A 17,471-nucleotide genomic window follows, 5' to 3' on the forward strand; every position below is an offset into this window, starting at 1 on the left:
CACTTGTAAAACTAAAAGGAAGTTGGACAGTGAGCCAAACCAGGAGACTTCCATATTCTTCATTCACATTCCTTGGTATGAACCCAACTCTGGGTATAGGTTAAGTGGTACGTATAAATCCATAATTAAAATAGGTCAGGGTCTGTCCAGTGGTCCTGAAGCCACTGGCACAGAGCAGCCTACAGCCCTGCAGCTGAGTTCTACTCACCTGAAACAGGATATCCTCATGTACCGCATATTAGGAACAGTCCTTGGCTTGTGCAGAGCTCAAAACAGGGCCAAGCATTTTCTGGAAAGATGCTAATTGGCATTGGCCAAGGACAAAAGAAATTAACTGTATGGATGACAGAATTCATGCTCTCAGGGAAGATTCTTGATACTCTTTAACTTAGTAGTAGAGATGTAAACAAAACTTTGGTATTACCAGTTTGGAAGGAAGGGAAATTTCATTGTTTATTTTTTTAGAAGTTTCAAGTGTTTCTGTACAGTAAGGGTTAGTTTCTTGGCTAGCTTATTTAATGAAGTATGTCACTCAGAACAAATCCAGCTCTTTAGGACTCTACATGAGCAACTTCTAGAGTTCACTTGCTGCCTATATGACCATGCTTTGAAGCTTCTCATGTCCTCATTTAGCCTGAAGAAAAGAAGGCCGAGGGGAGACCCTGTTGTGGCCTTTCAATGTCTAAAGAGGGCTTAAAAGAAAGATGGAGAAAGACTTTTTTTCAGGGCAGGTAGTGACAGGACAAGGGGTAGCAGTTTTAAACTAAAAGAGGGTAGATTTAGTTTGGATATATGGAAGAAATTTTTTACAGTCAGGGTGGTGAGACACTGCAACGGGTTGCTGAAAGAAGTTCTGTATGCCCAGTCATTGAAAGTGTTCAAGGTCAGCTTGGGGAGAGCTTTGAGCAACCTGATTTAGTGAAAGATGTTCCTGCCTGTGGCAGGGAGTTGGACCAGCTGATCCTTAATCCATCCCAAACCCTGATATGCTTTATGATTATATGATGATGCACCTACCTGCAGGGGGACACCATGATGAAGAGCGACCACAGCTGAGGGCCTGGAGTGGTGATGCCAGCTGGGTTAGGTGAAGGGTGGGCATATAGGGAACAGTGATTCTGAAAGAACCTGCCCAGGAGCTTTCAAAGAATTGGCGATGCCTTCAGTCTCCTCAGAGGACTCCCTGGAAAAGCTGACCCAGGTAGGGAAGACTTTTACCTTTGTCAGGGGAGTCAAAAACACAGAAAATGTACAAAGTGCAGTAACACAGGACATACATGTATTTGTACCCATAGCTTATGTTTCTGAATACACCTTTTTGGTTACAGGTCTAGCTAGTGGGGTGTTCAGCTCTGACTCTGGGTATTGACCTCTTAACTTTGGCACCAGAAGGCACCCCAAACCAGCCTTTAACAGGTGGGTGATGATGAGGGTTGGGAAATGATTCAGCAAGAACACAACATTTATGGCTATAAGGCAAACTGACTTCTGGGAAGCAGGGGAATGTGAGTTAATTTTTAGGAAAGAAAGGACAGTGAGATCTTGTCTACACTGTGAATTTTCCCCCAGCTCTCAAGCTGGCCTGGGAAGATGTCTGAAATCACTGTGGTAAACAAATTCCCAGCTGCCAGAATCAATGATGCCACCCCTTCAGCTTTAAACCAGATTTTTGGAGGGTTCTCTCTGCTCTGTTTACCAACAGGTCTGCATCCCTGATATGATGCATTGTTCCTCACAGTCTCACAAAACAAGGCAGAACTCTTTCTTCCCCTCTATAGAGCAAATGATCAGAGCACAGCAAGGAAAAATATATTATCTAAGCCCCAGCGTGAAGCATGTGACAGAAAAGAGTTTTATCCCAAGATTTGAGCTAAACCTCTACCCATTGCACAGCTTTTTTCTAACTGTGCTTCAGGTCTTTCAATATGCACTTACATTTAGGGAGGGCAGATCACCTGTATAAAGAAGATGGTTGTTATTCGTCTCCACACAGAAGAAGACTGGGTAGATTTCAAGTCAATTTTTAAGTCTTTTTTTTTTTTTTTTTTCATTTAAGTTACTGTTATTTTGGAAGAACAAGGCCTTGAAGTGTTGGAGATATGGAGTAAGGAGCTCTACAAACAGAAAGTCCTAGGAAATACGGATGTCTCCATACATACATATATTAATTGTCTAAACCAATCTCATGAATTCTAGTCTGAACTGGCAACCTGACACATCTCGTGTGTCCAGAACGGTCACCTTTCTACTCAAGAGGTCATCTAGTTCCATGCCCTCACTACAGTATTAATCAACTCCATCTAAACAACCATGATTGTGCATCTAGCATGTTTTTAAAATCCTAAAGTGAAGGAGGTTTCAATTGCTCATTACTCTTGTTTGGAGTCTGTTCTGTTATCTGCCCTAAAGGTCTCTATCTATAACTAAGTTCACTTTACTTGTTTTGACCACGGTGGGACCAGGAAAGCACAGTATTTCTTTGATCTATTTAGTGATCTTTAATACTTTTGAAAATATTTCCAGGCTTTTACTTGGCCTTCTCTACAATAAAAGCTTTGTTTCATTTCATTTTCCCTTGTAGGCCGTTATTTCCACATCTCTGATGCTTCTCCTCATCTCTGGACTAATTTGACCTTCTCTACTGACTCCCAAACACAGTGTAGGACATATCAATCTTCCCAGATATTCACAGTAATGTTTTCTGCGTTTCAGCATTCCTTAAACCTCTGCCCATCATTTTTTGTATTTTCCTCTCCCGTACAACAAAGGACTTGCATTCAGCCACTCCTTTGCTATTCAGAAATTTTTGACTGTTGAAACAGCATTTGGAAAGCTGTGTTTAAGTTGAAGAGAAGTAAAAGAAACAAATGAAAAAGGGGGTTAATTTTCCTCCAAATCCTCTTTAGTTCCCTCTAGCTATTAGCTTTCTGTGCCTCTTAAGTGCTTCTCTTAAAGTCCTCAGATTGAACTGTTGCTTATGTGCTAAGTAAGTAGAATGAAATGGACTCTTCTTTCTGTTTGTCTCTTTCCAGTACATAACAGGATAAAATATTCAGTTTTGTGGAATTTGTCTGAAAAGATTTGGCAGCCTTCTGAGATTTTTTTGGCCAGTAGGACAATCTGATTTGGCAAACTAGTTAAGAAGTTGCTGAAAGAATTAAACCATATTATTGGATCAGATGTGATATGATTGTTTTGCTAGAACTTTGTTTTGGAGGTCTCATTTCCACTGGGGTATTTTTCAGATTATACAGGCTAGGTAGTTTTATTATGCATGTGCAATTAAAAGGTCCTCAGATCCCCCCCAGCAAAGAACATGTTACTCTGAAATAAACATAGCATAATTTTCAAGCATTCTTTTTTTTCTCTGACTTTTTCATTCAATGCATAAGTTATTAGATGTGTAAATCACAAAGCCTAAATCCTATTGCAAATTTACAGCTTATTTTATGGGTAAAATCCAAACAGCAGGTCAGTGCTTACATAAGTTGCAAGTCCTTTATGCTTGCCAGGTCTTGTACTTGGTTGAGTTTTTCAAGTCTGCAAGGGAGGATTGAGGTCTGAAAGGCTCATATCAGATACTTTACTTATTCCTTTGCTGTGAACAATTAATTGGTAGCCATTGAGGATTTTCCATAAGGAATGCGTCCCTCAAATCGCATTCAGTCTTGCAAGGGTCCTAACTGGAAACAATCAAAGAAAAAACAGAAACAAAAGCAAACAAGCAAACAAACAAGCAAAAAAAAAAAAAAAAAAAAAAAGCTTACTCTGGCAAATGTAGAGCATCAGTAATGGCTTGATATTGGACAATGAGGACCCAGTTTTGAGACTTTTGCAGCGAGCAGGGGGACAGTGACTTCTTGAAGAAAATCTGAAGTTCACCTTCTGAAAACTTGGTCTAGTTACTTGAGATTTATCCTGTTGTCTTTGGTAAACGCAGGAGCTCTCATGCACAAGCTAAATGCTCAGGTCAGCTGTCTCAGACAATATTCGTCTTCTGTTAAGTCAGGTCTGAACCAGCCAAGGAGAGAAAAAGCTACCTTTTATTCTAGCATGTCTCCACCATATTCAGCCTTGGCTTCTGTTCAGTCCTTGAGCTAATGCTTCATCTTTAATTAACATCTAGCTATCATATGTGCCAGAATTATGTAAGGACATATATTCATGGAAAACCCAGTGTTATTGTATGTCTTTTTCACTAGGTAGCCTGTTTAATTAGATTTACCTGGAAATGTATATAAAGACCACCTTGAATAGGTTGGTATTAACTCAGATGTGTCACCAATCCAGTCTTCCATTCACTAGCCACCTTGTTTGTCTTTTGGCAAATTTACTTTTTTTTTTTCTTTGAATTATGTAGCCCATATTTAGCTTCCTTATAAACTGCCTTACCATTTCATATCTCTAGAAATGAGAAGAGTGAAATGTTGCCCACCTTCTACACTGTTTTAACTGCCTTCCAAATGCTGGGTGTAAAACCAAACCTTAATAATGCACAGTCTTGGCAACACCAGGGCAATAGCCCTGGTTAGTCTCAGTGACATGGTAAATATCCCAGCAGAACAGCTTCCAAGTGTCCTCTTCCTGCAGATCTAGTGCACTGCATCATGCCATGAGTGCTGGTAAGCCAAAATATTGATCACCTTTCCACATCTTCTCTGAATTCCCTACAGCTATCTGTCTTTGCTGCCTGGGGATTGCGCCTGCGGCTGGTGCCCAAAACCTCAGCTGAAATCTGTGTGCAAGAGGGGGAACACAACAGTTTATTCAAGCTCCATTGTCCCCACCATCTTTCATGTGTCTTTCACATCAAGGTAAAAAGAGTCTCATTAGTTTTCTTCTTTATAACAAAGCAAATAATATTCTGAAAGTTTGAGCGATGCCTTTCAATACAGGAATAGCTCCAGAAATGTCCTACAAAAGCAATTTTTCTAATAGACAAGGCTGCTACCTGACTGTTCTGTAACAATCAAGGAAATTCACGAGGACATGAAGTCTCAGGATCCCCTAATAAATTTCTTTCCAATCAGGCCTGAAGAAATCATTCCATTGTAATAGCTTCCTATCTACTCTCAAAAAGCAACACACTGCTGTAGAGAATATATATGTTTGTATTTTTTTTCTGTTTAGAAAAAAACAAAAAAAAGGATGAAATTTTAAACAAACCTGAGTACCTTGCTTTATCTCAAGGATCTGTTTTATTTGGTGACTCTGTGCCACAGTTGATTGTCTCAGGATGCTATCACTGGTCTATGAGAATCAATTTTATGAGCATCAGAAGTCACCCACTGTGTGGATCTCACAGGACTTTGGGTATAGGGCAGCTCTTGAACACACAACTGAGTGAAGTTTGGAAATTAAACCCAGGACATTTTTTCTGAAGAAAGGAAAAGGAGGAGTAAAAAGCAGGGCCACTGATTTATGCGTGGAAAATGTTCATAGCGTGGGCAACCAGCTCCTTGATAGGTGATGGGGAACCTGGACAGATCTGAGGAAACTTCAGGACTGTTGTTACATTGCTTTACTGGAAATGCATAGTTTTACAGGGCATTACACAAAACGCATTTTTTTTTTTTTTTTTTTTATTTTTTTTTTCTCAGAGAGTCAAGGAACTCCATATCTAATGAACTCACAAAAGGAGACAGCGCCACATATATGGGGCCTGTCATCATGTACAACTTCCATCATAAGTTGCTGGAACTGTTAGCATTTACTGTGCTTATAACTCAACAACGCCAGGAGACTGGCCAAACATTGTTCTAATACCACCTATATTTCTAAATTATCATTTTTATTATTATTATTATTATTTTTAAGCTCAGTCTCTAGCATGGTTTTGGCCCAGGTTAGCTAATATCTTCCAAAACAATTCCTGGGTATTGTTCAGGCATTATCACAAGCCAGGAATCTTTCCAACTGCGCAATTTGGATGCAGCCGGACTGCTTCAGATTTCAGCTGTGTGGATGTACGCCCTGGTGGGCAGGTGGCTGCTGGGTCAAGGAACGGGTGCTGGCTCTCTTCTTTACCAATGTAGGTGTCTCCTGAGTGCAGTGAGAACCGGGTTTGTGCCCAGACTTGACAAATGTCCATCCCAAGTTGGACTGTGCTTAGTTATGTTATGGTCTGCAAGAGTCATTCTGCTGGATGTGTACATCCGTGCTTCTACTATTACCATATGTCTGGGTTTTTCTTTTTTTTTTTTTTCTTTTTTTTTTCTTTTTTTTTTTTTTGAAATTTTTCCATGTATATGTCAGGCTGCTATCTCCTTCCTTGGATCACTTGACTTCTTTGCCCTTTTCCAGCTGTCTGGCCTAGTGCACTCCGTTGATTTAGAAGACGAAGCTGCAGCTCTGCCCTCTCTAGCTTTGAATTTTTAGCTGTTTTCCTATTGCTGTTCATCTATGTGGGAGGTTCCTCTCTACCCTGACCCTACACAGCTCTGTCTCACCAGGTGTCCCTTCTCCATTATACACACCTCAGGAAGGAGACAGGTTAAGATAACTAGGATCCCAAACAAGATTTTGAAGTGGATACCCTCAAGTGTATAAATGAAGGACAACTATAACTCTTTAGAGAATCCCAAAACCTGTTTATTTTCCCTCCTTGATCTCATCATACCCTCTCTCAGCAAACCAGGCTCAGTCTCATGCTCTTCCCCCATTCACCAGCTCCCCAGTCCCATGAAACCAAAGCACTGCCTCCCTCTCCATGCCATATCCACCTTGTGCATCCCCCTCTCTGTGTTTTCAGGTGCTCAGTCCAGCACAGCCACCACAAGCTGCTGATTTGCTCTTGGGGAGGGGGGCTTGGATGGGTCACATCTCAGGGCTCCCAAACGACAGGGCCCCTGAATGTTGCTTATACCTAAAGCAAGTTGTGGCCCAGATCCTGATGGTCCAGGGAAGCCTTTTTGGAAGGGAGCTTGTTTCCAGGCTATGTTCCACATCTTCCTTTGGAAATCTGTATTCACAGCCTCCCCATCCAGCTCATTTCCTCACAGACAGTTCTTAATAAAAAACAGCATGGGCTGAAAAAGACCATTCCAGCAAAGAGGTCAACTTGCCTTTGTCCCTGCAGCATTCGTGCTGCCTTGCACCCATTCCTTCCTCTCCTATCCTTTGGAGTTCAGAGGCTACAGAGCCTGAAGCTTGCTTATTCAACTCACAACTGCTCCTGCTCAGGGAAGAAGGGATTTCGGAAGGACATGGTACTCCTCATGAAGTGTTTGCTGTTGGCTGATGGTCTGTGCTCCCCAGGAGAGAGGTTTCCCAGTAGCAACGCTACAGACAGCATCTCCCTGGGTTCTGTCCTTCCCACCCAGTGGGTCAGCTTGGCCCAGCTTTCCGTGCCTCTAAGGCAGAAAATGAAAAGGGGGAATGTGTGTTAAGCCCTTTCATTAACAACCAGAAAAGCCCAACACAAGTGACCCTCAGTGAACATCCCCCCCTTCCTTGTCCACGTATCTGCTGCCCCCAGCCACTTGCCCCTGACGGCGCATTCCAGCCAGGACGGGGCTTGTGCCCTACACAGCAGTTCTGTCCCTCTCCCAGCTCAGCCACTCATCGGACAGAAAGCCATAGAAATGAAATGATTACTCTCTGTTTCTATACACATGGGGCATTGATCCTAGGGTCTGTTTTATGGGCTGGGGAGGGGGGAAACGGGATGGGGACAGGGTGGGGGAGAGCAGGAGCGTGTTTCATTTATAAAATCAAGCCCTGTTCTAGTGAAAATTGAAGTTCCTGTTTCTTTCCCTCTGTATTAGACTCCCTGTCGTCTTACAGGAAGTCTTAATAAAGTCTCCAGGGAAGTTTAAAATGAATTTTAAAAAATCATAATCCCCATATGGAAGCATTGGCATCAGTAAGATATACCACTGTGTGATAGCATGGAGCCAGGGAATATTTGAAGGCCTGTAAAATAAACTCGTTAAATCAGTATTCTGAATGTGCTGCCTATGGAGAAAGCCCCCCGTCAGCTACTTCCTATCTCTTGAGTGAAGAAAAAGATGTGCCTGGATTTTGGAACCCAGCAGCTTGAGGCTGGGATGCGGGGAGAACAGCACTTCATTCTGGAGGAGAGACAAATGGCATTTCATTTGCTTGCTTGTTTCAAAGCCATCCCTCCTAATGTTGAAGGACAAACAAAAAAATTGTTTGGTCAGCCACAGACAGACTTTCTGCATGCAAGGGGATGGCGAGAGGTCTTTGAGTGGTAGAAATAGCATCAGGCAGAAACCACTCCAACAGATCTCAGTTCTTGAGGGACAGCAAAGCAGCAGCAGCCACCCAAATGGAAATGATGGCCTCGAATGGCTGCAGACAGGCAGCAAGCAGGACATGTTACAGAGGAACATAAGCATAGGCTGTCTGTCCAAAGGCCTCCAAAATCCATCATCCTTCCCATTTTAGGTGCCAAAGATGCCTGAAGCTAAGCTTCTTGTCTTGATGGCAGCACAGAACTAAGCAGGAACGGCCAAAAGAACAGGCTGAGCATGTAGTGATGCTCCTCTGGAGGATTCTCCTAGTCCCCAGGTAAAAGGAGCCTGTTCCCCAAACTCACAGACTCAAGACAGCTGTGAGTAACAGCCCAAAGAAAGGCAAATTACAAAGGTTTGTCTTTTTTTTTTTTTTTTTCTTTTTCTTTTTCTTTTCCCTTCACTCTCCTCAAAGCAAAAGGACTTTCTCTAGGGCACTGTATCACCTATTCAGATTCCCAACAGCGGATTTTGAAAGTGAACATGCATTTCTATTGTGTCTTAAATAGGAGAAATTCTATTGTATCCTATGACCTCCCTGCAAATGACTGTTGTGATAGGCAGTTTTATGGTAAGGGAAGATAGTGAAGTTCAGGGAGGCTTCACCACTATTATTATAGAGCAAGTCCCTGGAGCATCTTAAGAATGAAATATGCACAAAGGCCTGTTTCACAAGATCAGTGGTCAGGTCCCATCCATTGTCCCAGACTTCGCTTGTGACATTAAGCAGATTGCTTTTTGTGCCCCAGTTACCCTGCATGACACTCCTCAGGCTGCCTGAGTCCACGCTAAGGGACTTAGTACATCAAGGACTTGGCCAATGCAGAAGATGTATTTTCTTTAGCCAGAAAAGATTAGGGCCATAAAAGACTTTTGGCTCTGTGTAGAAATGAGGGGAGTGCCAAGCGAAATGCCATATGAAATTAGGAACAGTAGAGCGCCTGCATTCTCATCGTTATTGTCTGATGCACCTCTTAGACACCTTAGAGGCTTTGGAGTTTTACTTCAAGAGGGTGGTTAGTTGGCTGATGGGTGGTTAGTTTGCTCAAAGCACCTCAATTCATGACCCCCCCCCCCCCCCCCCGTGAAAATGGCATTTTTCTTTAAGCCTATAAGACACAGCCTCTTTGAAAATGGTCAACCTTGCCTGTAACATAAAGATCAACCTGACCAACAGGTGAAAAACTCCATTTCCAGTCCTAGAAGTATTTTCCCATTTATTTCTTTATTTATTCATTCATTTTGGCCACTAGAAGGAGAAACCCATGGTTTGAACATCTCTACCTCAGGTTTGGGACTCCACAAGTCAGCTGGTGGAAGAAGGAGACTCCCAGTCCCAGGGAAGATTTCATTCATTCTCCATGGGCCTAATCAGGTGATAAGGACAGTGTTGGAGATCCAGATTTCTTCCTTGATACCTCTCAAAAGGGGGATGGGCACAGAGAGTTCCCCTTCTGAGGGCAGAGCCAAAACACTGCTAATACTTAAATCTGTATTAAGAAACCAGTAATAAGCAAGCAGTTCTTGTTCACAGTCTCCTTGTGCAAGAAAGTACACAAAGAGAGAATGAAAAGACCATTATTTTTCCTTGAGAGTCTCAGGGGCTGCTGTAATTACCCCAGAGGGGTTCATCCTTCAGAGAAAGCTGCAATTGTAGTGAAAAGGTGTTGTGGAACTTCCTAGCCATATGTGTATTATCTCTGGGCAAAACAGAACAGAACCTATGCTCGGTTTTTCTCTTTTTTTTTTTTTTTTTTTGTTGACAACTGCTTTTCATTGATAACATTAAAAGCAAAAACAATGAGCAAAAGAGAGAGAGAGAGAAAAATGAAGAAAGGGAGGAAGGAAGAAAGGAAGGAAGGAAGAAATGCCTGCAGTTTGTCGATGGGTTTCTTTCACAAATGAACCAGGAATGAAATTCAAAATCTTCAGCTTCCCAGCAGCTCCTGTTGACCTGCTCATCCTGACTCATGATCCTTACTTACTGCAACCCCCTTAGGGACCCCCGACTAGTCCAACTCAAGCTTCATCCACCAAAGGCAATGCATATGTTTCTGATGGCTCTTATATCAGTGATGTCTTTGGGATTTTAAACTACTTTCAGCTGTTACATCTATTAGCCAGTAGAACAATAATACTATAAAAAGATGATGGCTCAGGTAGGTGAGTTGATCTGATAGAACAGATGCCATGAAAGTCTTCTTTAGGCTGAAGCAGGGATGTAACAAAAGTTAGGCACAATTTAAAACCACAAACAATGACAAACTACATCCAGCACAAACTACCTTTAAAATAATCTCGTTATAGAATATAGCTATAGAAGGACAAGGTCCCCTCTAGTGGAAAGCTATGGAATGTGTTGATCAGGAGCTGCTGCGATTCCTTCCTCATCCAGGTTGTGTAGTATCTCAGTTTGTTTCCTCTTTATCATCCATGTCATACACACATGTCAGGCTCATCTAACGAAAGTAGAGGTATTGTCATTAATACCTGTGTATCTGGATCTCCAGTCTTAAATGCTACTTTTGGCCTTGGGGATTTGTTGTTGCACTTATGTTTTCAGAGAAATCGGTGTATCTCCAGTTTTGTCATTAGTAATTCATTTTGCAAAGCTTCAGCAGCTGTGGATGTCATTTTTTTCCAATGCAATTTCTCCATCTGGTGGTGTAAAAAGCATCTCTGGAGCTGCTGTTGGTCAGTGTGCTCCACTCCAGCAATGTTATTTTGTACCCACTGAGACGGGTGAAGCTTTCAGACTTCACCTGACCCCTGTAATACAAACTGGGAGAAAGCATGCACCAGTTTTGGGCCATGCCTGTAAATTTAGTTTAGTCCCACTCCATTCCTTATGACAAGCTTTGTTAGGTGGGAAGATTCCTTGAAAGTCTGCAACCCCCAGTAATGCATTCCTTTCATTCTACCCACACCCTGTAACTCTGACAAATTGGAGAGAGGGTGGTGTATCCCCCCCAGGTGATCCAGGGCCAGTCCTTCTCAAAGGAAAAGCAATTTATTTTATTTTATTTTATTTTATTTATTTATTATTATTATTATTTTTTAAATCACCAGAACATCTTGTTTCAATAAGACATGACCACAAATTAGTGAAAGCTGATATATAATAATGTGAATGTATATTCTCTCTGCTCTTGTCAGAAATTAATTAAAATTTATTGCAAAGACTCCAGTAGTCCCAGGTGTATTATTATTATGATTATTATTATCATTTAATGTAGGGGGAAAGCAGTAAGACTGGGGAGGAGAAGGTTAAGGAAAGATCTGTTTTACTCTGCAATAGTGAATTTAAAGACAAATTGAAGGGGCAGATTTTCTTCACTGAGGCTTTGGGATCAGGTGTATATCTGTCCTTCTTCCTTCTTACCAAATAGGTACAGATTGAGTCAGCATCCTCATTCTGCTCATCATAAAGAGGATTAACAGCAGGGTTAACAGCCAAATACCACGTTTCCAGCTGTGGAAGAGGGAAGTGGTCTTTCCTGCCGAGCTCACAGCTGGATGCTGTCCTACAGATGCTTATGCATATGAACTGGAGTTTATAAGATATACACATCCACTCGGACCCTGAAACACACAGTGAGCCAGACACTGAGCTCATGTAACCTTGTGCAGTTCCCAGGGACCTCCACCTGTGCATGCAGGCAAGAGCATTGCCTAAAAGCAGGTTTTTTAAATCTTTTTCCATTTCTTTTCTCTTTCAGACTCTATTAAAGAAATCATTAAACAGGGGGAGACCAGAAGAAAGCAGGTGACTGGTATGTAATGATTGATACCTGTCATGTTTCTCTGTGTTGGAATCAGTGTGATTTCATCAAATCTGGCACTAGGAGTCTCTGCAGCTCCCCAAGCAAAGCGGGGAGAACCTAAGGAATATGAACTGATACCTCATCTGCTATTACCCACACATGTGCATACAGACTGGATTGCAGATCTGGGCTCCTGCAGAATTGCTTCCTCCCCAGCTGTCCGCATGACTCTTGTATTCCCATTTGCTCCAGCTGAAGTGGTGGATAAAAGTCCTTTTCCTGATCCATAAAGCTGGGCATCTGAGGCCTCTCAGGCTGAGGAGGGAATTAAAAACTGGTCCTCCATTCCCACATGGAAGCTGTAATCCCCACACCTCTTGCCTATCTTCAGCTATTGAAACACTAGGGATGGGACTGAGATTCAGCAACTTAAACATAATTTTCTGTAATGTACATATTCACACTCATCAGGGGGATAATTACAGTGGATAGAGATTTAGGCCTCCAATCACCTGTCTGCATATAGGGTCAGGAGTATTTTCCATACTCTGTGTTAGATCATGCCTGGAGCCAGTGAAGTGCCACAATTCACTCTCCTAGTAAATATTTCTGTGGATGCAAACATCTTTCTCATCCTTGCTCCTCAAGCCCCACACCATCTCTTCACTAGCTCTGCTGCCTTTTGGCCCTTTGTTGAGCTGATTACCTCATTAACCCCAGAACATGCCCTTTGTTTTGCTGCCTTCATGCTGTACCAGGATGGGGTGAGTAGGAAAGGAGAGAAGGGGAATGAAAGGCAGGATGAATGTCTTTGCAGTGATAGATCAGCTCTCTGTGTACATTGAAACCACAGGGTGGATAAAAAATAGTTGGATTAATATAAATGTAAATCCTAGGTCCTGAGCCTTATAAGCAACTGGAGATAACTCCCTCCTCACCCCTCAGTGTAGACATCATATACCAGTATAAATACTCAGAGACAGTGTAGGCAACAGAGACAACAGGGAAAGATTTAGTCATCAAGATAGCTTGAAAACTCTCTCTCATTAGCATGAATGTTTTGTATTTGTGCATGTAAATATTCCATGGCTATTAATCTTAAGGCATACATTGCTGCGATATTTACAAAACACACTAGGAGAAAAGCTGCTTCTGTTAAAGACACTCCTGAAAATTCTCCGGGAGGTGAGAGAAATACCAGCCACTTGGAAGTGTAGCCAAAGGCCTGGTTTCAAAACTGCTCAGGAAGAGAGAGAAGACATGAATGCATTCAGCCCTGCTCCCTGGAGACCCTGAGTTTCTGCTGCAACATGCCGAAAAAACTTCACATCCCCATTATCCCGGCGGGCTCTCGTCGTCTGCAGCCTTCGTGGAAGGGATGATGGACGGAGGGCAGCCACTGCCCGCAGCAGCACAGACGCAGTCTATCTCTTTATTCTGTGCACATCCTCCTACAGCTTGATTTATGTGTCTTTCATCAGAAAAGAGAAAGAGGTTGATAAATCTTCTGGGAAATATGCAGTTCTGTGTCTAAGGAAGTATTTCCTTCAGCAGTTCAGAGAAAGAGTCATCAGAGAAGGAAGGAAAGCTTTCTCCCATGTGTCCAAGCCAACTCTCAGAAATCATATGAGCTATGACTTAAAAACCCCCATTCTTTGGGTTTTAACAAGCAGAATTTACTTAATGCCTAAAATTACCCATGTGCAAATCCTATTTAGGAGGAGATGAGTGCTAGTTAATGTTTATCAAAAGCCTTTAGGCCTTCAAGAAGAACATATTTTAAATGAATCATGTCCTCCCATTAGTTTAAGGAATGCAAATCTTCATGCAGTTCCATGCTTGTCCAAATATCTGCTTCTTACTTCAGGCTGCACTTTGGTTCCAGTTGCTATTCTCACATAGCTCTGCACATTGCATTTTTTTTTTTTTACAAGCCACTGTCTAGCCAAATGGCCAGACTCCCCTTTAATGGACAAAAAGTCAGTGACTTGGTCTTCAAAAAGTAATAAATCCATACATCTAGTGGCACTCAACAGCCTGAATGCATGGATGCAACATGTACCATCAGCTCCCCACAAGTATTTGAATGTGCCCTCCCTAGAGGACTGCTACCACCACCTTTAGCGGGGTCACTTCTTCTTTGCTGGGGCTTTGGCATTCCCACCAGCTTTGCCATTCGTTTTGGTGTTTCCTCCAGATTTTGCTGCATCACCTTCTTTTTCACCTTCTTTCCACCACCTTGTTTCTTGTCATTGCTGCCCTTTTCTCCTTTTTCTCCCTTTTCTCCTTTTCTCCCTTTTCTCCTTCTTTCTTTTTGGCATCTTTCCCCTCTTTCTTGGATCCTTCTTTCTGGTCCTTTTCACCATCCTTCTTCTTGAAGCCTTTGGATCCTTCTTTCTTACCCTGAGCCTTGTCCACTTTTCCAGATACAGTGGGAACGTCTTCTTTTTTTTCTTCTGCCACCTGAGCTGTATGTGAAGACATAAAAAGAAAACAGAAAGGCAATTAACGTAGGGTGACACTATCCAAGAAGAGGGTAAAACTCCTGCTCCCTGCTGGCAAATCCTGGACAAGGAAAAACACCGGGGCTTTGTCCCTACAGCTGTTTTCCTCACTGGCCAGAAGTTTTCATGTCTTTGTTTTGAGAAGGCAGACTAATGGGTAAAGCAGAACTGGTAATCTGAAGAGTTGAGTTGTAGTTCTGTTGGAAGAAATAGCTCCCATTCATCAGAACTGGTCCCTGAACATTATATCGAGAGTCCATAGGCATTTCCCAATAATGGCATCAGTGTGGAGTGGTCTCCTTCCAGGCAAAGGAACAGAAACCTCTCTGATGTAATTCAATTCAGCCCTGGCCTGTCTTTTTCGTGTGTTTGTTTGTTTGTCTGTTTTTATTGTTATTGTTGTCACTGCTCTTTGTTTTGTTTTGTTGATTGGATTTTTTTTTTTCTTGTTTTCTTTGTTTAATTTTCTGTGTGGGGTATGTCTCCCGTAGCTGAGAGTGGACAGCAGAGATTCTGCTGGGGGTCTTTGCTCTCAGAGACAGACAGGCAGAAGATGACCTGCCCAGCACAGGACTACAAAGTAGGCTTTGCTTATGTCTTGTCCAGACCTAGTCACCATGAAACTGGCTTCCTACCTGTAATTAATGGCAGTGACATACCAAGGACATATAGCAATTAACTCTAGTGCAGAGATGGCTCTGTTTTGTTAACACACAATCCATAATAGTTTTAAGAAGTTTATAATATCTTTATCTAATATCTTTACTTAGGAATATCTTGGATTCACTGCCCACATTTCAGGTGAGAAGACTCATAAGTATCCCACTGGGTCTTGCAGACAAATTATTCTGAAAAAGGATGTTATAAAAAATAATTTTCCTCTCCCCTCCCCCCCTTTTTTATTTATTTTTTTACTTCTAATAAAACTGGTTAATTTTCTTAAAAGTATTTCTAAACTCAGAGCTTGGTGCACCGAACTCTCATTTCAAGCTGCTACACAGCACTCAAACACAGATCAGATTTCATATATTTCTTACAGATTTTTTTTCTTTGATCATGACCAACAAGGTATAAAGTTTTGAAAAAAAGAGGTGAAAATGTGTTAAGTTTCCCATGTTTTCCTTTTCTGAAAAGCCCCATTGTAGGACTCAGATACGTAAATAGATAACCACATTAGCACGACTTAATAATTAAGCTCAGCCAAGATATAGGAATGAGCCAGGAGTGACCTGATGAAATGGAGGATTATTGGTCACTGTTTAGCTTACTTCACCTGACACCTAAGTCATACCACTTCACCTTTGTCACATGCTAAGGAAAGATGACAGTGAGCTGGCTCAGGAGGTAATTTGGTAAGGGGTGATCATTTGGTGAGACGTCTCAGCCTTACATGGAGCCATTAGACTCCTGTACATTTAATTGGCCCCAGACCTCCCTGCTATGGATATCTGTAGTGTTGCTTTCAGTTTGCAGCAATGTATTACAGGGGTGAATCAAATCTGCATTTATTATGTTTGCCTAAAATATTCTTTCAGGCTGAACACTAATATGAAATTTTATCCTTTGACCTTGGGAACTGGTAATTCATTTATACATACAGATGGGAAAGGAGTAACATTTTTTCTTACTACCACAGGGGAAATCCTGACATCTCATATGAAAAGAGGAGAGAAACCAACCAACCAACAAACAAACCAAAAACAAATAAACAAACAAAACCGACATTGTCTGCTTCCTAGAGGAACGTGGTAGGATCCAGATGCACTCCCAAAAAAGTCAGCTGGAGTTGCCTCAGACCAGAATACTTGAAGATTTCCCAGGCCACAGCCCCAGACAGCACATCTCCACTCACAGTAAGGGCCCAGTTCTGCTTGTACCCCTCCCACATGCTGGGAGACAGAGCTTAAATAAATTAAGTTGTATATAACGTTTTATGCACTGAACCTTAAAGTTCATTTTCTTTTATGTCCCCCCAAAAAAGGGCTTGCCATATACAACACTCAGAAAAGTGCATGGAGAATCGTTTGGCAGTTAGAATATTCCATCACAGTAAATGTGAAATAGAGTCAAATAATGCCAAGAAATGAGAGTATCATTGTAATATATTCTTGATTAATAGCATTTGACACTTACAGAAATCTTTAAAGCATTTAATGGCCACTCAGTAATTAAAATCATTCAGGTTGTCTGTTTGGCCTTGACCAGATCCACCGAGGGTTGTCACAGTGTAAGTGCATAAATAGTCAGTGAGTACATACATCATATTTCATGACCACATAAATCAGGGTGGGCTGCCAAATGTCAATGGAGCAGCATGGCAGACCATCACACCCTGTACAGACAAGAATAATAGCACAGAGATGAAGCCCGAAGGTTTGCATACTTTCCATCGTAATGCCTAAATCATGAAGCGAAACTTTTCTGAGGACAGGATTCACACTAATCTCAGAGGGAGGTTTGGTCACACACAGCTTTTGCATCTACTGTTTAGGCACTGACAGCTGAGTCAGACCCTTCGGGTCCCCAAGACTGGAGACATACAGGCAATTTTAAGGCACAATTTACCTCCCTTACTCTGAAAGGAATCACATCCTTTTTATTTATCACTGTGGATAAAGGAATAAAAACTAGATGACTAATACTGATGCAGACTTCTCCATAGATGTGGGTAATGTGTTTGTGGACAGTTGAATTGCACCCCAATACCAGTTCCTTCAGGGCAACCTGGTCAGACTTATGTCTGCCCACAGAGGACCAGGAGACTCAAAGCATGTATCTTCAGAAGCCATTACCAGACATCAGCAGCCACTCAACGACGTTATCCACTAGATTCCTACCCTGCACCATGCCAGGACCATAGATTTGGGACTCTCACGAGGTCGAAGGGTGGTAAACTACTCATATAGTTCATGGGATAAAAGCTGTATGGTGCAGATGACTTATAT

The 17,471-nt window shown here is 42.0% G+C and overlaps 1 protein-coding gene and 1 long non-coding RNA gene across 2 annotated transcripts in view; one reads left to right on the plus strand and one right to left on the minus strand.

Moving 5' to 3' along the window:
• The first annotated feature begins 1,141 nt into the window (after positions 1–1,141).
• Positions 1,142–8,072, plus strand: LOC121066242. Its single transcript, XR_005817615.1, has 3 exons — positions 1,142–1,201; positions 4,674–4,814; positions 5,601–8,072. It is a non-coding gene; the product is annotated as an uncharacterized LOC121066242 (long non-coding RNA).
• Positions 8,073–13,523: 5,451 nt separating this feature from the next.
• TMIE (transmembrane inner ear) overlaps positions 13,524–17,471 on the minus strand; it is a 33,158-nt gene continuing 29,210 nt past the window's right edge. Inside the window, exon 4 of the mRNA XM_040549666.1 lies at positions 13,524–14,490. Within this exon, the coding sequence (XP_040405600.1) occupies positions 14,243–14,490 (248 nt within the window). The 3' untranslated portion in view covers positions 13,524–14,242. The remainder of the gene's footprint in view (positions 14,491–17,471) is intronic.

Source organism: Cygnus olor, chromosome 2 (assembly GCF_009769625.2).
Source record: "Cygnus olor isolate bCygOlo1 chromosome 2, bCygOlo1.pri.v2, whole genome shotgun sequence".
Classification (NCBI taxonomy): Eukaryota; Metazoa; Chordata; class Aves; order Anseriformes; family Anatidae; genus Cygnus; species Cygnus olor.